Source organism: Astyanax mexicanus, chromosome 8 (assembly GCF_023375975.1).
Source record: "Astyanax mexicanus isolate ESR-SI-001 chromosome 8, AstMex3_surface, whole genome shotgun sequence".
Taxonomy (NCBI): domain Eukaryota; kingdom Metazoa; phylum Chordata; class Actinopteri; order Characiformes; family Acestrorhamphidae; genus Astyanax; species Astyanax mexicanus.
In genome coordinates, this window is record NC_064415.1 from 35,653,329 (window position 1) to 35,676,991 (window position 23,663).

General features: G+C 37.6%; 1 protein-coding gene across 10 annotated transcripts in view; it reads left to right on the plus strand.

Moving 5' to 3' along the window:
* Positions 1–23,663, plus strand: part of unm_hu7910 (un-named hu7910) — a 39,560-nt gene continuing 15,897 nt past the window's right edge. Inside the window, exons 1-10 of one of the 10 annotated variants that reach the window (XM_049481905.1) lie at positions 106–181; positions 4,133–4,214; positions 8,387–8,536; positions 9,633–9,704; positions 11,127–11,300; positions 11,913–11,975; positions 14,170–14,211; positions 17,572–17,622; positions 18,183–19,354; positions 19,475–23,438. In XM_049481905.1, coding sequence (XP_049337862.1) covers positions 4,169–4,214; positions 8,387–8,536; positions 9,633–9,704; positions 11,127–11,300; positions 11,913–11,975; positions 14,170–14,211; positions 17,572–17,622; positions 18,183–19,354; positions 19,475–20,011 — 2,307 coding nt within the window. In that variant the 5' untranslated portion in view covers positions 106–181; positions 4,133–4,168 and the 3' untranslated portion in view covers positions 20,012–23,438. Of the gene's footprint in view, positions 182–3,998; positions 4,215–8,386; positions 8,537–9,632; positions 9,705–11,126; positions 11,301–11,912; positions 11,976–14,169; positions 14,212–17,571; positions 17,623–18,182; positions 19,355–19,384; positions 23,439–23,663 lie in introns of those variants that run through there. The other 9 variants (XM_049481907.1, XM_049481906.1, XM_049481908.1 and 6 more) reach the window with 9 other exon arrangements.

The window sequence follows — 23,663 nt, forward strand, 5'->3', positions numbered from 1 at the left end:
TCCTTCACTACACAGAGAGAGTGGTGAGCTGCAGCGCTAGTTTTACTGTTTACTGAGTTCTGCTGGTTTAGTGCAGAAGCGCCTAACTTTAGTTAGGAGCGAGTTTATGATAAGACCGGACTCAGACTGCTCTCTGGGGTCATGGGCCATAAGAAAGGGGGGCGAAACCAGGCTAAAAAAGGTAACTGTGGCTCTCCGTCTCTCTTTTTCTCTGTGTCTGGATGTTTTTGTCTACAGTAATGATGCGCTATTAGTAGAGATTGGTAGAGATTGGTAGTCCGGCTCCAGGAAGTTAAAATCCATCCCAGTATTGTGTTCCAACTGTGTAGACAGCTCTGCTGTATCTAAGCTGTAGCAGAGCCTCCCAGTCAGTTGGAACAAAATCGCGTAGTGGATTTTTACCTTTTCTGTTCCTAGACTGCCAATCTCTAGCTGACTCATTCCTAACATTCCTTAGAAAAACATGAACAACTTGCACAAAAACTGCCGTTTTAGTTGTGCAGTTTGGGCTGCACACTGTTTCTATAATATGAGAACAGTCTGTTAGCCTGGGGCGCTTTATTTCTACAATTCCTTGGGAATTTCCTTGTTCTCCTTCGGTTTCCCATTTTTCCTGTCTCCTGTCCTTCTGTGAGTTCTGCACAAATAAAGAGTGAATGTTCCTGAGATAGACAGATGGATGCGGAGCTGATATGGTTTTCATACGGGTTGTCTCACCTTGTAAAACCTTGCTATTCTTAAAAAAAAAAAAACTAGTGCTGCTTTTTGTATTATTAATTGCAATTTACAATATAGTATCACACAGACAAGGAATGACAGTGAGTTCAGGGAAAACTTTAATATTTATTATGAAAATAAAATGTGGGTCAGCCCAGTGCCCATGCCCAGTGCCGGTAAGAAGCACAAATCAATGAGGAACACAACTTGACATGGTTGTAATCACCAGAGATGTTTACCGTAGTAATGTACTAAAGTACAAAAAATCTGTATCTGTACCCTGCTGGAGTATTATTTTCCTTTTTTTTTCTACTTCCACTTTTACATCACTACGTATTTTCCATGAGTTTTAAGAATTTCATGTGCTCTGTTGTTACTTGTTAAAATTATAAAAATGTTATGAATAATGCTGCCAGTGCAGTAGATGCTCTGCATTTTCACCAGATTTGATAAAGCTGCCCTCAGATTTCTACCAATGAAGTGTGGAGCTACTTTGAGCTTGTTAATAATGTACAAAAAGCTATTTCTCTGCATGGGAAATGCTTAGCCCCTTTCACTAGCATTGTATTCCTGTTGGGAGCATCAGCTGTTCTGTTCAGGCACCTGTAGGTTAACTGCTTCACTGTTTAAGGTGTAATGTAAACGTCAGTGTGACTGTGTGTGACTGTACAGATTCTATTGCCTGAGCTGTGGATTTCTGCATGAATAGTAAGGAACTTGTAGAGTGTATTGGTGTATTTAGGGTAGTGTAAACGAGTATACAGCGGCTTGCAAAAGTATTCATACCCCTTGAACATTTCCACATTTTGTCACCTTGCAACCACAAACTTACATATATTTTACTGAGATTTTAATTAATAGATAAACACAAAGTGTGAAGTGGAAAAAATATGATACATGGTTTAATTTTTTTTTTTTTTTATCAAATAAAAATCTGAAAAGTGTAATTTGCAAAAGTATATAAATACTTAGAAGAGCCTTAGTAGAACCTTTCACTGCAATTACAACTGTAAGCGCTTTGGGAAATGTCTCTACCAGCTTCGCGCATCCAGAGACTGAGATTTTTGACCATTATTTTTTTGTAAAACAGCTCAAGCTCAGCCAGATTGGAGGGAGAGCATCTGTGAATAGCAATTTTCATGTCACATCACAGAAGCTCAGTGTGATTTAAGACTGGGCCATTCTAATACGTGAATGTTCTTTGATCTAAACCATTCCACTGTAGCTCTGGCTGTATGTTTAAGGTCATCATCTTGTCGGAAGGTGAATTTCCTTCCTAGTCTTAAGTCTTTTGTTGCCTTCAACAGGTTTTCTTCCAGGATTGCCCTGTATTTAGCTCCATCCATCTCCTCCCCATATAGTGTTTTGCATTTGGGCCAGAAAGTTTAACATTAGTTTCATCTGACCACAGCACCTTCTTCCACATGTTTGCTGCAACTACAAACAACAATTCATATGTTTATTTTAATCATGGATTTCTTCTGGACAAAAGTCTTCCAAAAGACCATATTTGAGTGCATGACTTATTGTAGTTGTCCTATATACAGATTCTCCTTCCTGAGCTGTAGATCTCTGCAGCTCCCCCAGAGTGACCATGGACCTCTTGGTTGCTTTTCTGACCAGTGCTTTCCTTGGTTGATCTGTCAGTTTAGGTGAATGGCCATGACTTGGTAGGTTTGGAGGTGTAGAATACTTTATAATACTATTTTTTGGATGATGGATTGAACAGTGCTTCTTGGGATGCTCAAAACTTTTATAACCTAACCCTGCTTTAAACTTCTCCACAACTTTATCTCTGACCTGTCTGGTGAGTTCCTTGGTCTTTATGATGCTGTTTGTTCACTAGTGTTCTCTAACAAACCAATGAGGCCTTTACAGAACAAATGTACTTATACTGAGACTAAATTACACTCAGCTGGACTCTTTTAACTAATGAAGTGACTTCTGAAGTCAGTTGATTGCACTGGATTTTATAAGGGGGTTGAACACTTTTCAGATTTTTATGTGATGTGTTTCACTTTGTGTTTGTCTATCACTTAAAATCTCAATAAAAATACAGTTAAGTTTGTGGTTGTAAGGTGACAAAATGTGGATACCTTCAAAGGATATGAATATTTTTGCAAGCCACTGTAAGTCTATAACTATCAGTATGGGTTTAGTTTTCATTATGTACAGTGGTATAAAAAAGTTTGGGCACCCCTGATAATTTTCATGATTTTCCTTCCATAAATCATTGGATGTTCGGAACAGCAATTACAATTAAATATATCATATAGCAGAAGAACACAGAGTTTTAGAAGTGAAATGAAGTTTATAGGATTTACAAAAAGTGTGCAATAAATCTTTAAACAGAATTAAGCAGGTGCATACATTTTGGTACTTCAACAGAAAAAAAAAATACATCAATATTTAGTAGATCCGTTCTTCTTTACAAAACGTCTCCAGTTCAGTCAGGTTTGATGGTTTTTGAGCATGGACATCCCGCTTTAAATCACACCACAGATTTACAATAATATTCAGGTCTGGGGACTGAGATGGTATGATGTACTTGTTCCCCTGCATGAGTGCTTAAGTAGATTTTAAGCAGAGTTTAGGGTCGTTGTCTTGTTGAAGTATCTAGCCCCAGTGCAACTTCAACTTTCTCACTAATTCTTTAACATTGTTCTCAAGAATTTGCTAATATTGAGTGAAATTCATGCAACCCTCAACTTTAACAAGATTCCCAGGACTGGCATGGACCACACAGCCCCACAGCATGATGGTACTACCACCAAATTAATAAATGTGTTTTAAAACTTATCTCACTGCCGTTGAAATATCACAATAAATATTGATATTGAATTGTTGTCCAGCCTGAGGATAAAGTAATGTTAAATGCTTACGCAACTTTAGAAATGGTATGTCCATCCTATCTGTTTGGCATCCACCATAAGGCTTTGCTCTAACTCTGATATTTCATGTCACCTTGCCATAAACACATTGGCCAGTGTTCAGTGTCACTCAGAAGAGAACCCCTCAGAATTTATACAGGTGTGGGGTTCCCAGTCTGTTCCCTGAGCTATATATTATGACCAATTCACAAACTCTTAGCCCTGGATTTTTGCCATGTCAGAGTGTATTAGCCAGGGGTGCCCGGTATATGTATGTGTGGATGTATATTTGAATATTAGTGTTTTTGAGTGTGTGTGTGTGTGTCTGTGTATTTGTGCCACCCCTCCAAGTGTGTGCGTGAGCGCGTGCATGTGAGAAAGGCACTGCCACTGCCACTGTCACTCGTCTCCATATGAGGTCCAGTGGAGAGTGTGTGGTGTGATCACAGCAGCACTAAAAATACCCAGAGGTCTATATCGAGTTGCAGCTGAGCCAGCGAGCACCGCTTCACATGAGCAAAAAAAGACTTGCTTTTCCCTTGCAGTTTTCTTCAGCAGCGTTCGTCTAGAAAGCTGCGGGAATGGCAGAAACTAAGGCGGACGGAGCAAACATGGCAAACGTAACAGGTAGACTGAGGAGTGGAGAATGCGGAGAGGTGAAGCTGACCAGTGTGGAGTGTTTGAGTACTCACTTGCTTGCTGCCTGTGGTGTATTTTCCTGTTTTTTTTTTTTTGTTTTTTTTTGGGCCAGTATTTAAATCAAGACATACGTTCTAAGTAGTCTGCATGGGTTTCAGCGAGTGAGTGAAAAGTTTCTGGGGTTAAACTGTGTTTATATGGTGTGTATATCAGACCTCAGTTAACTGACAGTTCTTTAGGGAATTGAGAATTTAATACAGCTGTATTTGTATTCTCTCACTATCTCTGTAACGCTCTCTCTCTCTCTCTGACTCACACACTTTATTTATACTGAGACCAGTACAAATGATACTGACCCAGAACATTCCTCCATCTTTGGTAGTAGCATGTATCTCAGAACAGGGAAGCTTTTAACATGCTTGTTGTTTTGAAAGTGATCCTAACTCAATTTTATGACCGTCTGGCATTGAAGCGCTTCATTCATCACTTTCCCCAATTATGGTGCACCTGATGAACTTTGTAGGACACTCCCATTGTATTGCTTCCCCCCACCTGTTTCTGTCAAAGCAGTGAATTGCAGCAAGTGTAAGTGTTTTTATACTTGTGTCTGTCTTCATGTATCTTCTATGTCTATAGGCATGTGTGTCTGTGTGTATTTTAGTGCACAGGTGACCTTGTCAGTAGAATGTATGCTGTGTTATATGATCCTGATGTCATTTACTGAGCCACTGTTCACTCTGACATTTTACAGCCATTCACAGCCTAAACATGTATCTTAACATAGTGAGTGTTTTTTTATCAGACATTGGAATATAATTATTATAAGTATTTTTATTTTTTTAATTCAAGTTAAATAAAACATACAGTTTAACACACTAAACACACCAGCTGTCATTCATTGGGCTCTTCTTGCTAAGAAAAACCAAAATGGATAATTGTACTACAATAAGCCAATATAATGACAACCTTAATATTAGTTTCTCAAGGACATCTAGTGACATGACATGATAACTTTGGAATTGAGTACAGGATTCACTTGAGACTGAGGAATCCAAACTCTTCCAGTCTCTTCTATTCTAAACATTTTCTGGCCAACACAACCACTCAGAGTTTACACCACAAACAACCTAGGACACACAGTTGAGATTGAAAGTTTACTCACACTCATCATAGATGTTAATGCCATGGCTGTCAGTAATTTCTTGAAATATTAAAAATTTAAAGTTAAAAACAGTTCTTTCTCAGGGGCAGAATAAGTAAAAAAAAAAAAAAAAAAAAAGAGCATCTGTTGAATCTTTGTTTGGCGGTTTTCTGAAATAGGCTCAAGAATATACATAAGTTTGTTGTTGTCTAATAAAAAAAACATGTATCCCCAAAACAGCAAACCAAAACTTTAGTGAAGATGAAAAAAATGTGTAAAGATGTAAAAAGAGTTTGTCAGGTAATTTTGGATAATTTATGTTGGCCCATTCATCAAGTTTGTGTGTTCCAATTATGTAATAAAGTCAAAAATCATCCAAAATGGAGATTACATATTTTTCATTGGACAGTGAGAATATGGTTAAAAAAACATAACAGAAACATCTGCTAATTCATTGTTTCTATTAAATTATGGGTCATAAAAATTTAGCTTTCTACCACAATTTAGAAAATTACTGTGAGGACTTTTGCATTCAGTGACAAGAACGTTAGTGAGGTCAGTATGACCCCCAACTCTTCCCCAACTCATCCCAAAAATGTTAAATTGAGCGCCATCATTCCAGAGTTCCACTGCTCCACAGCTCAATAAGAAAAGCATTAGACGTGGTGCCAGTAGTTTCATGTTTGTTTGTTCCATAGAGTCCTATTCCTATGGCAGTAGTTATCTACATGGACTAGACAGGCTGTGTGTGCACAATGGGTGCTATTTTTTTTTACTTGTCAAGGCCACATGCTCTTAACTTCCTGTTAGTCATCATGATTGGCTACACTTGGTTACATTTGTTTATTCTGCGTACATTAAAAAGCATTTTTTCTCAGCACTCATTACATTGACCAGCACACAGTACAGTAGGGCAAGTCCAAGGAGCTTAGAAAAAAAGATCCGGTAACAAAGACATTAGGTTTACCCAATTCAGGAATGTCACACAGAGCCTTTTCTAAACTAATAGATTCCAAGAAACTCTAACATTTATCCCAAGCTGAGAGGGAACAGGTTCAGACGGTCAGGAACAGTCCAAAAAACACCAAGGAACAGCCCATAGTAAAGTGAGTTTTATGTGAGTTTGACTGATTTTCAAGCTTAACTAATATTTGCAGCTAGAACCACATGGGCAAATAAATTAATTCTGTAAGAAAAGTTTTATGGTCAGAAGCAAAGATATGCATTCAATCCAAGGAAATGTACTAACTGTAAAACATGGTGGAGTTAGCCTTATTATCTGAGTCATTTTGTGTGCAATTGCAACTGGCACTCATATACAGCTCTGGAAAAAAATAAGAGACCACTTGAAAAAAATTGAGTTGTTTTTTTTTTTTTTTTTTTTTACCAAATTGAAAACCTCCGGAATATAATCAGGAGTAGATAGATGATCACAAGCCATCAAACAAAGCTGAACTGCTTGAATTTTTGCACCAGGAGTGGCATAAAATGATCTAAAAGCAGTGTGTAAGACTGGTGAAGGAGAACATGCCAAGATGCATGAAAACTGCAAATAAAAACCAGGGTTATTCCACCAAATATTGATTTCTGAACCCTTAAAACTTTATGAATATGAACTTGTTTTCTTTGCATTATTTGAGGTCTGAAAGCTCTGCATCTTTTTTATTATTTTAGCCATTTCTCATTTTCTGCAAATAAATGCTTTAAATGACAATATTTGTATTTGGAATTTGGGAGAAACGTTGTCTGTAGTTTATAAAATAAAACACTAATGTTCATTTTACTTAAATATATACATATAAATAGCAAAATCAGAAACTGAAGTGATCTTTTAATTTTTTTCCAGAGCTGTATTTTCTTTTACCTTGATTTCCGAAAACTGAATAAATGAAGATTGCAGAATGTGCACTCATTCTCAAAAAAATGAAGAGGTCGAAAGAGTGTTTACAGCTGTAATTTTTTTCAACTCTTTCATATCCATGGTGAGTGACCACCATGTTTTGTTGGCTCATTTTGATTGGATGTAGACTGAATTTAAAAGTTAGCTATTTTTATTCAATTCAATTATTAAGACTATTGGGAAAACAAGGACATTTTTTGAAAACATTTTTTATTTTGTCCTATACTGTGGTAAATAAGACCTCTATACATTTTGTGTTTTCTCCGGAATATCATTGGGTCCTTTGAATTACCTCTGATAACCTCTTTCAGTCTCAACTTGTAGAGCTTGTCCAAGCAAGCCAAGAAGGAAAGTTCTATTGTTTTAAGTGAGAATTAGAGGAAGAGCATGTAACTGCACTGTAACGTTTAATACCTCCCTGCTGACAGGTCCAGATAAACACAGGCTCCTGCTCCTAACTGGTTTCAGCTAATCTTGTACTTAATGACCAATAAGGTGGCTAAAAAGCTGCTCTTCCAGACAAAAACATGTTGATTATCAAGCCGGTTAGTCCAGCTGATCTCTTGGCCAGTGCAGCATTTGATTTCTTTTGAGTTTGATAGTTCAAAAGGTCTATAAGCATTAGCAGCTTGACTTTCTATACGTGATTTGTAGCGGTGATTTTGTGACAAGTAGTAAGGCACGTGGCAACAGAGCGATAATCAACAAATCGACTTAAGGTTTTCTCAACATCATGCAAACGAAATATGACTTGGTGAATGACTCGGTGAATCATTGGCTGAACAATATATTCACATCAGTCGCAGATCAATTGCAGACACAGAGCTCCAAGGCCTCCATTTGATTCCTACCATACTTTCTTTTATATCCCCAGTATTTCTTGTATTGTGGCTTATTATGTGAAACACTATAACATGCAGAGACAATTCTCTGTGGGTTAAATAGATAGATTTACCTTAGTCCAAAGAACATCTTTACAGATCATCTCCATCCTATTCAACACATTGGTAAGATAACACTGACAGTTACTATGCTGCTGCAATGTGTCTCATGCTTCTTAAAAAAAAAGGGTACCTCTATCTATGAATTTGTTGTATTTCTATCTTTCTTTCTTTACAGAGCCCCAGGCCGTACCTGCTGTCAGTAAAAGCCCCAAGAAGTCTGAGGGACATTCTATCTTCAGCTGGCTGATCGTGCTGGCTCTGCTGGGTGCCTGGATGTCAGTGGGTGTTGTGTGGTTTGACCTGGTTGACTACAGCAACATCGTAGGTATGTCCTCTCTTCTGTTCTGCATTCTGTCATGTGATAGGACTGAGAAAGGAGAGAGACGAATTGTCTAGCTAGGATGGTTCGGTAGTTGGATGGAGATTTGGAAGTGTGGTTGGATGGTGATTTGAATAGGGAATTTAAAGTGTTTATGGATGTTTGGTTGAATCGCTGGATGGATGGCTGGTTGGATTGCTGCTCAAAAGGTTGGTTGGATGGGTGGTTAGCTAAATGATTGGTTGGCTTGTGGGTTGGTTGAATGGAGACATGGTGGGTTAGAAAAGTTTTATTGATTGCAGCTTGGATGGACGTTTGAGTGGTTGGTTGGATGGTTGGGTATATGGTTGATTGAATGGAGAGATGGGTGATTGGTTAGAAGGTTGGATAAAAGGTTGGCAGCTCGGAAGATGGCTTGGTTGAATGGTTGGTTGGTTGGTTGGTTGGAAGGATGGTTGGCTGGTTTGTTGATTATTTGATTGGGAGAAGGGTGGCTGGTTAGAAAGTTGGATGGATGACCGCTTGGATTGATGAATGGGTGATTGGTTGAATGGAGAGGAGGATAACTGGATAGAAGTTTGGATGGACGACAGCTTGGATGAATGTTTGGTTGAAAGGATGGTTGTCTGGTTTGTTGGTTGGTTGAACGGGAAGGAGGGTAATTGGATAGAAGGCTGGATGGATGACAGCTTGGATGGATGTTTGGTTGGTTGACAAGATGGTTTGATGAATGGAAAGGAGGGTAATTAGATAGAAGGTTGGAGGGACGACAGCTTGGATGGATAGTTGGTTGGGAGACTGGTTGGCTGGTTTGTTGGTTGGTTAAGTGGGAGGAGGGTAATTGGATGGAATGTTGGATGAGTGGTTGGTTGAAATAATGTTTGGCTGGTTGGTTGGTTGAATGGGGAGGAAGGTAATTGGATGGAAAGATGGATGAGTTGTTGGTTGAAAGAATGTTTGGCTGGTTGGTTGGTTGGTTGAATGTGGAGGAAAAGGGTGGTTGCATAGAGGTTTTTATGGATTGCAGTTTTGATTGATGGATATATTGTTTAATGGATATTTGGTTGGTTGTCCATGCAATGAATTTTCCCCTTGTTTTCAGGTACACTGGGAGGAATTTATGATGCAGATGGTGACGGGGACTTTGATGTGGACGATGCCAAAGTTCTGATGGGTGAGTTCTGAGTGTATATGTATGTATGTTGTCCAGATATGTATGGGTGTGTTTTCTGCATGACTGACGAGGGCTAATTTCTACTCTTTAATCAAAGAGTGTTGTAGGACAGTTATTAGGTTATTAACAAATGCTTTTGAGCAGAGCTTCTCAGTGCACTCCTAAATGATCTTCAGGATTAAGGGGTCTTCTGTAAACTAGAATATAATGTGTAATCATAATCTGTGCTGCAGATTATCTGCAGATTATCTGCAGATTATCTGCAGTAGATTTACTGATGTGTGCAAAGTGGCAGGACTGATGGCTTTCTCTTTCTCTGAACTACGACACACATTTTAAACTGAGTATCTTCACCGCATGTCTTTTTTGAGCGACAGTTTAGCATCTGTGGCTAACACATTTCCCTTTAGGTCCGGAAACTGTCTCCGTTAATATTGCGACCACAGTGACTAAGAACCTCTGGAGACGTGAGCTGCAGCATGTTCTCTTTTGTCTAGAATAAAATAAGTAACCCTGAAAAATTTGCATTAACCCAAGAGATCCCATAGTGACACAGCTTATTTTAAAAGTGTAACTTTTTGCTTCTAAAGATCTGGTCCAACCATTTGAACAATTCAAAAGCATTAATAAAATGGTGTATACTTAAATAATGAAATACAAGTTAAGGAATTTTTGTGACATAGGTGTTACATAAAGTTTAGCTTAATCTGTTCTGGCTTTTATAACTTAAAACATGTTTATTGATAAACATGCAACATCAGTATTTCTATCAGTGCCTCTGCATTCAGTTTGGGCACGCAGTGGCAGCTAACACAATAATAGCACACACACAGGGCTGCCACAAATACTTGTTTAAACCCAATTACTCAATTCCACATGTTTCCACATGCATGAATCCAGACCAAGAGTTGCCTTCATAAAACACAAGACACTTAAATGTTAGATTATGGAGGCAAGCATGGAAGAGATACTTTACATTTGGGTATTGTTTGAATAATAATTTATGAAGCATTCTAATGGGGATTCTGTTGGTTTTTGCTAATGTTAATTCCTTATGGAGGATATAGTAGCTGACCTGTGATGACTGAGGAAAAACTTCATGATCAGTTTCATGATTATACTGCTATCCCATGACTTTTGGCATGTCAGTGTATAAGCAGCAGTGAATACTTTTGACATTTATGACTGACTTCTAGACTAGATTTTTTATTTTTGTTTTGACTAAAAATATCTAATTAATTTCCAAATCAAATCTGTGGCAGACTGAGGTCATGAGAGAGACTTCTGAATAGCTGAAACTCAGACAGACGTTCTTCTGCTTTTTTTTTTTTAGAGACACTTCTTCTTTTTTCTCTTCCGTCGTCATATCTGTCTTCGTATCTTTTGCTTTCAGTCTGACTTTATTTCTTCTCTGCTATGTAGGTTTGCCTGGCTGTTGCAAAGGCGATGTCTCTGTGCAGAATGTGAGCGCTGATGCTTTAGCAGATGAAGGCTCTGATTGGTTGAAAATCTCCCTGGCTCTCCTCTGTGATGCACTGGTTCAGTGTGAGGGAGGAGACGATGGAGAGGGTGTTGTGTTGGAGGAGAGGGGCGCTGGTATGTCGTGAAGTTGGAGGGCATTCACCCTGTAACTCGAGCTGCTCTTCTGCACACGAGAGACGTGTCTGCTTTGAGGCTTATGTCACTTCTGAGAGCTTGTGTTGAATGCAGTCGTCTTGCAGATAATGTGTAGATGTGCGCTCGTCTTCAGAATCCAGTGAAGGAGTTTTGATTGTTAAATGTTTTAGGGACTTTTGGAGCTGCTTTTGTGCTCGCATGCATGTGCAGTATGTAGCAGCAGCCTTTTTTTTCTTTTTTTTTTTTGATGTTTGAAATTTCGAGATGGCATCTTGGTCTGATTCAGCTTCTTGGAAGTTGGCATGCAATGTTCCCAATAGTTGAAATGTTTATCTTCCTTCCATGAGTTTGTGCGTATGTGAGTTTGTGTGTATGTGTGTTTGTATGTATGTCTGTACATTGAATGACGGTAAAGCGTCAGGTTTGCTAGAGCTCAGGATTGGAGAGGATGCTTTCATATTTGCAGTGATGATGATTCTTGTTTGATTTACTGTAAATAGCAGAGTTAACTTTCATAGTTATTTACAGCTGTAGACTTCAGTTGTTATGAGGTAGATGTTGATTACATTAGTTTTCTTTTATTGCTGTTAGAGTTTTCTCCGTTCGAATCTGAAGACTCTGTGGATATGCCAAGAAATAAAAGCCCTGTTCAAGGTATTTCACCGTAAACACAGTCTGAATTGGATTGCACGTAGTATAGTTCGTATGGGATCAGGGGTGTCAAACGTATGCATGCATATACATAAACATGGCCATTGTGCCACAACTTCATAATGATAGGGCCAACAGACATGCTTCAGAATTATTTGTATTAAAAGGTTTTTACATTGACTTTCATTCAAAGTTAAGAGGTTTTTCCTTTTCCTGTAAAGCTGCGTTGGATCGGTCAATTAGATCTATAGTAGTGCACAATATGGGCGAAAGAAATGGTATGTGGTAAAACTGTTGGAAAATTTTGTTAAGATTTTTGGCTGCACTCATTTTTCACAGGCTCAGGCTGTGTCCAATATCCTCGAGGAAGACTTTTACAGATTTTGGAGTGACATCATTGTGGCCATGCCCACAGTGTCACAAGCACACTTTTTTAAAATTAATTAATTATTAAAGTGGCAGTCCATATTATTTTGTTTCTAAACTGAAAGCAGAAGCATTTCTAAGTGAAGAAGGGATAAAATATTGTGTTTAATGGTACCAGTGTGCTGAAACAACCATCCCCACTAAGCCTAAAGTTCATTCTAAAAACTGGGGTGTCTGGTCGCTTTTCGTGGGAGTTCTTCTGGCCATGTCATGTGTCCTTACGTACTTAGGTCACTTGTACAGCCTCTAAATAATCATTCGACTCAGTTTTACTGAACATGAGCGGCTGGTGGAGCAATGGAGACTTCAGAAGGGGAAACTCAGACCTCAGTAGCTCATTCACCCATAGTAAAAAAAAATTGTAGTTAAATTGAAGTGTCTGACTGAGTGCGCTCTCTCTCTCTCTCTCTCTAACTATACATAACCTGGAATCGGATTCATCCACTCTGAAAGAAGATCGCATCACACCTGCCAAGTTTCGAATGATTCTTCTGCATGCTCGGTGCAATTACCCATTCTCACCAGAGAGGGGCCTAAATCCCCAAACTTACAGACATCCGCTTAAATTCATTAGTTATATTTTGAATTGTGTAATACATTGTAAAGAAATAGTAAAACATGACATTAGAACGTATGTAATCACTTTATATGAGCACATAACAAATAGATAAATAAAATAAAATAAACAGGCTGCCACTTTTATATCTGATTGGAAAATATTTCACAACATTTTAGAAATGTAGTATTTTCTCCTCAATGACGGGGTTTGAGTTTAATCATCCACGTTTGACACAATTACAAGGATGGCTGCTTGCAGCAGTTGTGATTGGCTGAACAGTATTTGGTGAGCTAAAAGTGAGTGTTGTCATTGGCTCAGTTCAGCATTTCCCCAAAAACTAATCCTTCTCTCCATTCCACCTCCTCCTTCTCTCCATTCCACCTGCTCCTCTCTTTCATTCCTATGCTTGGATGAACTTGAATGAGCTGGTGTCCCAATACTTTTGTCCATATAGTGTAAATATAAATATAACCAAAGAATTTGTGCACAATACTTGTGATTGTTATTTTCTTACCAATATTACATTTGAAATCTAAGTGACTTTAATTTGATAAATGAAGTTTCAGTTAATGTGATTATAAAGTTTTATTGTCATGTTTTACTATTTCTTCACAATGTATTACAAAATTCAATAAATTAATGAATTAATTAATAATTAATGAATTTAAAAAAGAAGTATGCTTGAGGCTCTGTGGGCATTGCCACAGTGATGTCACTCCAAAATCTGTAATAGTCTTCTTTAAGGATACTGGACACAGCCTTAGCCTGTGCCGAGTGTCAAAAATGTCTCTTATTAGTGTTTAGCCCATTGAAGATCACAAATGTACAGAAAGCATCTAAGAAGCTGTTACATTGAGAAAAATGGTATAGAATTGCAATCATACTCCGATCATATTAAAATTACTTTCTTTCTGTGATCTTAGTGATCGATAACATATACATCTTATATATTTTTAGTTGTGGTTTGACACCTCTGTTATAAATGGCAGCAGCATGTTTGCCTAAGAGGATGAGTGTGTGTTTGTGTGGTGATCACCAGTTGAGTGATCACTGGCCTTGTTTTCTGAAAAAGGGCCGTGGAACCAGGGTTGTGTGTGTGTGTGTGTATTGTATGTATGTGTTTGTATATCATGTGTGGATGTGTGTAGCGTAGATCCTCATGCTTGTATTGTCTGTCAGAAATCTAATAACTATTTGTTTCCTCTGAATCAGAGAAAGCTCCAGTGACCACTAAGAAAAAAAATGCAAGCAAAGGTATTTCAAGACTGATTTCCGTGACTGTGGTGACACTGCTCTCGTCGTTGTTTTTGTTATGTTGCAGCTTTATATACGTCATAAATAGCTCTTATGTGGATGTGGAGCTTTTTTGATTGGCTGAAAAAAGTATGCAAATGATGTATAAGAATGGCTAAGTGTGCCTGAATTAAGTAGTAATTGTGATATTCTCAATACCATATGGGAATTTGCTTCAGTTAGTGGTTTGTTGGATTGTCAGTCCTGCTGGTGTATCTGTACCACAGCTTAACACCTGCCTTGCTATCTGAAAGTGTACTACTCCAAATGCATGACTAAACTAATGTCTAATCTATCAGGGAATTTAATAAGAGGTCTAATCTAATGATCAGATTAGAGCAGAGGTCTGTAAATCCAGACCTTGAATCCAGTTTCTGATGGTTGATGAATCCAGTTGTCTTTAGTCAGCATGCAAACTGAACTCACGCTCACGTTCTGCCACCTAGTGGCTGGAGTAAGAATTAAGCTCATGTGGATACACTGTCGTCACCTGCCGACCACTAATTACTAATACTATTATAACTCTGGATTCTGCAATATTTTGGAAACTTTCCTTTCCTGAAATTCTGATCTTGGGAATCCCATATTCTGCTTAATCCGAAAGGTATTCTATCAGATCTGGTGACTAGCAGGAGCACTGAATAACTGATGAATCTATTGTCATGTTCATGAAGCCAGTCTAAGACAACCTTGCTTTGTGACATGATGCATTATCCTGCTGACAATACTTGTGAGAAGGTGCATAAATAGTCTGGTCTTAGCTAAAATCTTCAAAAAATCGTAAGGGCACTTTATATATGAATTTAACTGATCAGGTTGTAAGGAGCAGTAAAGCCACTCTGCTGAAGTGCAGAGTTATGCAGGAGTTCTCCAGCATTAGCTACTGCTAATGACCCAGCCTTTGGGCTTGAGAAGTTTGGGAATCTAAGCTTACTGCAAGTAAATGGAAGCAATTTACTCCCCAAAAAAACAGTTTTCAGGAGAGAAATCTGTGTAGATTAACATCCAGCACATGTTTGACTTTGAAAGAAAGTGTTTTTTTTTTTTTTTTTTTTTTTTTTTAGAATTACAGTTTTGTTTACTTAGCTTAGGTTTACTTAACTTAGTTAACCTACCTCACCACCACCCAGCGACGAGACCTGCTAAATTAGTAGGAAAACATGGCGACACCGCTGTTCCTTACTATGTCACATAAAATGCACCTTAGAATTTAGTGCACCATATATATATGAAAATAGACATTCTTTGATAGTGCACCTTATAATCTGGTGTGCTTTATAGTGCGGAAAATACAGTAAATGGTGCCAGACACAGCCTTCTAGGGTTGTCACGATACCAAAATTTTGACTTCGATACCGATACCAACTGTAGTATCACGATTCTCGATACCAAAACGATACTTGGAAGAAAAAAAAACAATAAAAATATCTGAACATAAAATGTTTATTTTTGACTGAACTGGATTGAACACTGAACAATCGGTGCAAACGTTTTTATTCTAAAATGAAACATTTGTACAAAAAACAAGTTTCGTTATTATAACCTTAACTATAACATAATTATCTAAACACTTCCTAAAAACTAAAACTAAAACCAGAGGTAATGGTAACCTGACTATGTGAACCTGACGGGCGGGCAGAAGTTAAGTTCTGAATAAGGAAAATAAAGAGACAGAAGAACATTACAATGTTATGTTCATTTTAACACTCACTGCTCCGTTTTATTAATCAACCGTTTACCGTTTTTAATAAGCCCATGTTCAGTGTAACGATCAAGCAGGCTACGTGCCTGACCACAGATTTGCGAACCACGGGTCCAAAACAAAACTCCTGCACACTCCTCTCCGTGTTAACGTGATTTACTAGCAGTCGCTAGTAAATCTTAGTAAAGCTACAGACAGAGTGTATCTTGACTAACTCCACTAACCTGTCGACTTCTCAGCTCTTTGTAGAGATCTCTGCTAAATGAATGAGCGAAATATGATCAGAATTATGTTAAATAACACTGTAACATAGAAGCAGAGAACTATTATTTAATTAAAATGATTTTTAAGAACAGCTAAACACAGTGCTGCAGGTCAAACGCGGAGGCGTTCACGTGCGAGAGAGAGACACAGAGAAAGAGTGAGAGAGTGAGAGAGTGAGAGATTTGCGTGTTCTGATGTGAGCTACTCACAGGTAAAGGTTCTCTTTGATCTCCTCGTGCTCATATTCTAGTCCCACACATAAGTCTGCAGCTCCCTCAGTGTTTTCTGTCGTATTTTGCGGTTAGCGCGAGCGCTTACAACTAACACCGCGGAGCGCGAGGTGCCGAATCCGCTACTGAATCCGACTCCCGCTTCGCGGACAGAATCGGCACAACACCCCCCGCTGTACAACTGCGGGAGTGAAAACAGCGCTAATAAAGTAGTTTAGTTTCACTTTCAGTTTTCGTTATTTTATTTAAAAATAAAAATATCAATAAAAAACAGATGCCTACATCTCAGACTATTTTCCCACACTTCACTCCTCGCGCCCGTTTTGGCCACAAGTCGCGGACGAGAGACATCTGTTATTTTAGCCGTCGCCATTCTACACTCGCTGCTGCTCTGCTGGCTTGCGCGTGAATCGATTCATTTGTTCAGAACACTAAGTTTATCTGAATCCTGCCACACCGACTGCTGCGGTGTGAATCAGTTTTCTTATGAACTGAATCAAATCGCGCCTACTAATTTGACTCATTTGAAGCTAGTGACTGGGCTATATACAGTATCGAAAGCATCGAACGTTAAAGAACCGAATCGTTTGTGATGACGTAGTATCGAAAAAGAATCGAACCTTCGGTACACCGTGCAACTCTACAGCCTTCTGCAGTTGTAGGAAGGCCAGCTCATAATTTGACATTTTATGCATTCGGAACTGCTCTAAACTGCACTTCTAAAATTCAATGGCACACACAATCATTCTACATTTAAAATCAGGATGAGATTTTCTAAGTTTTTCGGTTAATGAATAATACCTGGAGCTTGTGATCAGTGCCTGCGTGTTTGTAAGCACTGCACTGCTGCCACCCGATTGGCTGATTTGATAATTGACAAAAACATGTAGGTGTATGCTACTGGATGTTATGAGCAGAAAACATATTGGGAATTGTTCATTCTTAAAAGTTTAGAAGTTTGTGACATTCAAAGTATACAAATACATCATACACAAAGCATATAAAAATACAAAACATTAGACAAAAAAATCTATTTTAAATCGGTCTGTGAGTTAAAATTCCTGATTGTTATGATAATTTCACAGTTGTGTTTACTGATGTTGTTTGCCTCCACTCTCACTGCAGCTGAAAAGCATAAAGAAGTGGAAAAACAAAAGGAAGATGAGAGAAGTAAAGGTATATAGCATGAGTTGTGCTGTTGAGTGTGATTTAGGCTTGGTTTGTATGGCTGTATGGAGTGCAGATCTGAAAGCTGATCACTGCACATTGTATGTTTAAAAGAATATACTAATCAGCTTTTCCATAACAACTTGTTTAGGGCCTGGCAGGCCATTTTATGCATTTTCATGGAAATATTTATTAAAAATGATTTTGCACACTGATTTGAATTATTTTTTACACTGCAATTAGATTTGTATTATTTTTTCAAAAATTAAATTATTTTCATTTATGTACCAGGTCCTAGGTAAGGTAATCCCTTTTGTAAAGTGGGAGGCATGTGTCTGCAGGGAAAGAAGTGAATGGCCTATGACACTGAAAATGTTAAGACCCACATCTTTAATTCCTGGTTTAGCGGAGTCACATGAATTAATTTAAAGGACACTGAGGTCACTGTGCGGGTTTTTGAGATGGCTTTGTGTGTGAACACTAACTCTGTTCATGAGCGTGAGCTACATTCTTGCATGGAAGGTGGAAATTTCAAATTCCAAATTGAGCATTTTTCCTTGAATATCTAGAACCCTCTACCAGAGAAATTGGGCAAAAGCTGAAGTCCGCTCTGAAGGAGCAGCTTCGGATGATCCATGAGAAGATTGAGGCTAAAAAGATTGCTAAGCTAGCACTGGCTGAGGTCCGCACCATTCTGGCTCGAGAGGAAGAGGAGAAGCAACTCATCCTCGCTGCTAAGAAAGCCAAAGAGGAGCTTGAGGCACAAGAGCTCAAAGAAAGATTAGCCAAGGAAAAGGCGGCAAGAGAGAAAGCAGAGCTAGAACGACTAGCCAAGGAAAAGGCAGAAAAAGAAAAGGCTGAAAAGGAAAGGATAGCAAAAGAAAAGGCAGAGAAAGAGAGAGAAGAAAAAGAAAGGCTAGCTAAAGAACAAGCAGAAAAAGAGAGACTAGCTAAAGAAAAGGCAGAGAAAGAAAGGCTAGCTAAAGAACAAGCAGAAAAAGAAAGGCTAGCTAAGGAAAAGGCAGAAAAAGAGAGAGCAGAGAAAGAGAGGCTAGCTAAAGAGAAAGCAGAAAAAGAAAAGTTAGCTAAAGAACAAGCAGAAAAAGAAAGGCTAGCTAAGGAAAAGGCAGAAAAGGAAAGGCTAGCTAAAGAACAAGCAGAAAAAGAGAGACTAGCTAAGGAAAAGGCAGAAAAGGAGAGGCTAGCTAAAGAACAAGCTGAAAAGGAGAGGCTAGCTAAGGAAAAGGCAGAAAAGGAGAGAGCAGAAAAAGAACGGCTGGCAAAAGAAAAGGCAGAGAAAGAAAGACTAGCCAAAGAACAAGCAGAAAAAGAGAGACTAGCTAAGGAAAAAGCAGAAAAAGAAAGGCTAGCCAAAGAACAAGCAGAAAAAGAGAGGCTAGCTAAAGAAAAGGCAGAAAAAGAGAGGGCAGAGAAAGAAAGGCTGGCAAAAGAAAAGGCAGAGAAAGAGAGGCTTGCCAAAGAGCAAGCAGAAAAAGAGAGGCTAGCTAAAGAAAAGGCAGTAAAAGAGAGAGCTGAGAAAGAAAGGCTAGCTAAAGAACAAGCTGAAAAAGAGAGACTAGCTAAGGAAAAGGCTGAAAAAGAAAGGCTAGCTAAGGAACAAGCAGAAAAGGAGAGGTTAGCTAAAGAAAAGGCAGAGAAAGAAAGACTAGCTAAAGAAAAGGCAGAGAAAGAAAGACTAGCTAAAGAAAAGGCAGAAAAGGAGAGGCTAGCTAAAGAAAAGGCAGAGAAAGAAAGACTAGCTAAAGAAAAGGCAGAGAAAGAAAGACTAGCTAAAGAAAAGGCAGAAAAGGAGAGGCTAGCTAAGGAAAAAGCAGAAAAGGAAAGATTAGCCAAAGAAAAGGCAGAAAAAGAGAGAGCAGAGAAAGAAAGGTTAGCTAAAGAACAAGCAGAAAAAGAGAGACTAGCTAAAGAAAAAGCTGAAAAAGAAAGGCTAGCTAAAGAAAAGGCTGAAAAAGAAAGGCTAGCTAAAGAAAAGGCAGAAAAAGAAAGGCTAGCTAAAGAAAAGGCAGAAAAAGAAAGGCTAGCTAAAGAACAAGCAGAGAGGGAAAGACTAGCCAAAGAAAAGGCTGAAAAAGAGAGAGCAGAAAAGGAAAGGCTAGCCAAAGAAAAAGCTGAGAAAGAAAAGGCTGAAAAAGAAAGACTTGAGAAGGAGAGACTGGCTAAAGAAAAGGCTGAAAAGGAGAAGGCAGAAAAAGAAAAACTTGAAAAGGAAAGAAAGGAAAAGGAGAAAGCAGAAAAAGAAAAGCTCATCAAAGAAAAAGAAGAGAAGGAGAAGGCTGAACGATTGAAGGAGAAGAAAGATGAAAGGAATGGCAAAGAGGAGAAAGTGTCTACAAGAGGTCTGCTGAAATCTTCAATCAGGAAGAACAAAGAATGATGAGACATGGGAAGATAAACCCGGCATAAAATAAAGCTTGTCAGGATTGGAAGAATCTGTGGAAATAAATCAAGTTGGTTTTAAACAGGGTTGGATTTAACCTACTCGGACATGGGAAATGTAAGATTTAGTAAATTCTCTCACATGAATCTAAAGATATAACTAAATCTTAAGTAAATGTTAGACTGAACATACTGTACACGCAGACGTAATGCAGTAAAGTACAGTGTAGATCACGTGTGTGTTCAGGTTCTTTGGTGTAGGCTTGAGCTGGTGTCAGCGTTCTCATAGCCTATAATGGTTGGAGTACAGTAATAAAAGGGAGTGGTGCTTTTGAGGTGGTGAACTTTTGATAATATTATGAACATCTAAAAATTTATATAAGAAACATTTGACATTCTTGATTACTGTTGTTTGTTGTTATTATTAGCCTTTGTGAAATTGTCAGCATGTCAAGCAGCAATGATTTCTTTTTTATGGGATGTTAGAATCTCCCTTTTCTCCTTTTGTTATATTACAGACTGTAAGACATAGTAAGCCTAAACTTAAATATGTTTTATAAACTTATATACACTGAATCAAGTATTCAGCCTTTTTGCTCAGAATTAAAAGACTAATCATGGTGGTTAGTTATAAGCATGATTTGGCAAACTTGGATTTGGGAATTTTTATCCCTTTTCCCTTTGGAACGAACTTGTGGTTGTAGGGTCATTTCCAGATTCCAGTCAGTCAAGTTTATCTACTCAATGTGGCTGTTTGCTAAAATGCTTGGGTAGATTTGATGATAGAAGTTATATTATTACTATATTGAAATATTATGTCAGATAAGAGAAAATAAATAATTTAATTTTATAATAATTATAATATTATAATATAAATATTATAAAAGACGAAAAAATCTAAACTAAAAAAATCTAAATATTTTATGAAAGTTATGAATTTAAAGAAAAGGCAGGTAAATACTTTTTATGTTTTTGTTTTAATGTAAATGTACTTTTTAAAAATATTGAAACTGTTAGTGGAGTTGATTTGATTTTCTGTATTGCTGAGTCACTTTGTTAACCTGCTATTAACTTTTATTTCTGCTATTTTCAACAGCAGTAATGTTCCCAGGTCAAATTGACCCTGTGTTTAAGCATGTTTTGGGTACCAATGTAAAGGTTGATACTAAACTTTTTTGTCCATAAACATTGTTTTTTTGCTTAGTTATAAAAATATAATTAGTACTTTACATAATCCCCTTACAGATTATATTTCTAAATGAATAAACAAATATTTACTCTTTAAAGCTTTCATTACTACTTCTTAAATTGACTAGAACAGTCAGTTCATAATACATAATAAATAAATATAAAATAGGTTTCATATTAAACATATGAAATAATAAATATAATAAATAAATTACAATAAATAAAAATATGTTTGACATTAATATTACTTTTATAAAAACATAAGGTTTAGATTAGATTACAGTAGAAATGTTTAATTTACATAAGTTTATTATACCAGTTAAGCCTGGCTATAAGTGAAAGGTTTCATGCTCCAAAAATGTTTGAAGAGTTTGAAAATATTGATGGCCTGCTCTTTTTTTTATTATCAGCAGCCAAAATAATGTTATTTATATGCTTTGTTTTTTTTTGTTCAAAGTGAGAAAATGCCATCTTAAGAGTTCCTTCTTGTATTTCATGGTGCTGGTCTTGGTTTTCCTTAATTAATATTTGTGTTGTTACGATATTCAAGACAGTAAGTCACTTTTTGTTTATTATTTTATTATTTGTATTATTGTAGTACATGTGGTTTACAGATATACTTTAATCTGTATGTTACCTGAATGCTGTAACAATGGATAAACTGTATTTTGAGTGAAAAAGTCCAGGGGGGGTGAACTGTGATATCTGGGGGACTGGTGTCCAACACAGTTTGGTGATGGCCTCCTGTCCACACCTTCTAAACACTTTCTAATGACCCCAGGTTTACCCTATTCATTTGATTAGTGCCACCACATGGAGTAATGAAGCAGTAACTGGGGTGCTAGTCTTAGTAGGGCTGCAACGATTAGTCGATATAATCGAAAATGTTTAAAATTCTTGACTAATCATTCATTTGTAACAGTACCACATTACACAAGCTCCTGGGGACAGAAGCACGATGGGAGATGGGTAAATGGCTTACTCACACAGGTTACACTCAACTTAGTCTTCAAAAGTGACGAAACACAACAGAATTACATATTTAATCACTAAATATTAGTACTTTCCATGTTTAAACAACATATAGACATTTAAATGGCTTTTAAATCTCATGTTCAGCTGTTTCTATCATTTTTAGAGATGGAGGAGATGGCAGAAATAATCGTTGACTCATCAAAAAAATAATCAATAGATTAGTTGACTAATTAGTTGATTAGTTGCAGCCCTAAGTCTTAGGGAGTTTAGAGTGCCTATGTTTCAATAATGATATTAATAGTTGACTCCACACATTGATACCATACAGTATTATTATATATGATATATGATCATATCAATATTTTATCCCACCCCTACTGGTGAGGCAACCAGTTTTTAAACCAGCCCCCCCAGGACTGGAGTTTACAATTCCTGATATAGTTAGTTGTTCTAGATGAGCAGTATTTATCCTAAATAGTATTCGACAAGTGTTCAGGACACCAGTAAAATACTGTGCTGTCACAACTGTGAACTTGTAATTTCATGACACCTATAATTTAATGTTTATTGTTTTATTGAAACTGTTGTATTACTTATGCTAGGACCTGACTGATACATTGGTTGGCTGATAATATGAGCCCATGTTGAGGTCCTGTAGATTTTTTGATGTTTTTTGATGTCAAATTTGCCAGTAGCCAGATGCACCAGCTGAATTTAGGTTTCAGTTAGGATGTAAATTGTTTCAGTTGAAAGTAGTGTTTAGCATTAGCGCAAATGTACAGAATTCTGGTTGCACCAATAATTATTATTTTTTTGCGTCATTGTTACTTTTAGACAGTAGATTTATTATTAGTATTTAGGGTGATGCTTTTCACAGACTGAAGCCAAGAGGGCGTAGATTGGAAACACGTATGATCTTGATACCCAGTAAAGTTGCTCATGTTTCTCTTTCTCTGCTGTATAAATACATCACTTACATACATGTCACTGTCTGTTTTAGTCTCTTATCAAAGAAATTAACTTACTCAAAGTTGTGCTTTACAGTAAGGGGATGTTCCCATAGTACCCATCTACTCTTTGTTCTGTTCTGCTGCTGGGAACTGTGATTCAGGAAGTGTTTATATGCAAATCATTCAACAGTAATCAGCTGTCACAGTACATAACGTCAGATTCTACATGCCGTGATCCGCACATACCAATTTTCTGCTGCAGTGCACTTTTGTTGTGATGAGCAGTGAAAATAAACTTGGCTTTAACTGGGACAGCGGTTGTATTCTTTTCTTCTTTTCATATAAGATAATAGTTCAGCACTAGAAAGCACCCTAGTCAGTCATGCAGTGTGTGTGTGTGTGTGTGTGTGTGTGTGTGTGTTCCATTTTGTGTATGAGTGTAAGTGTATGGTTTTCAGCATATGTAGAACTGTCCAGTTGACTTGTTTGTGCTGCTCCAACAAAATCCTAATTTCTTAATATTCCACTTAGTTTAGA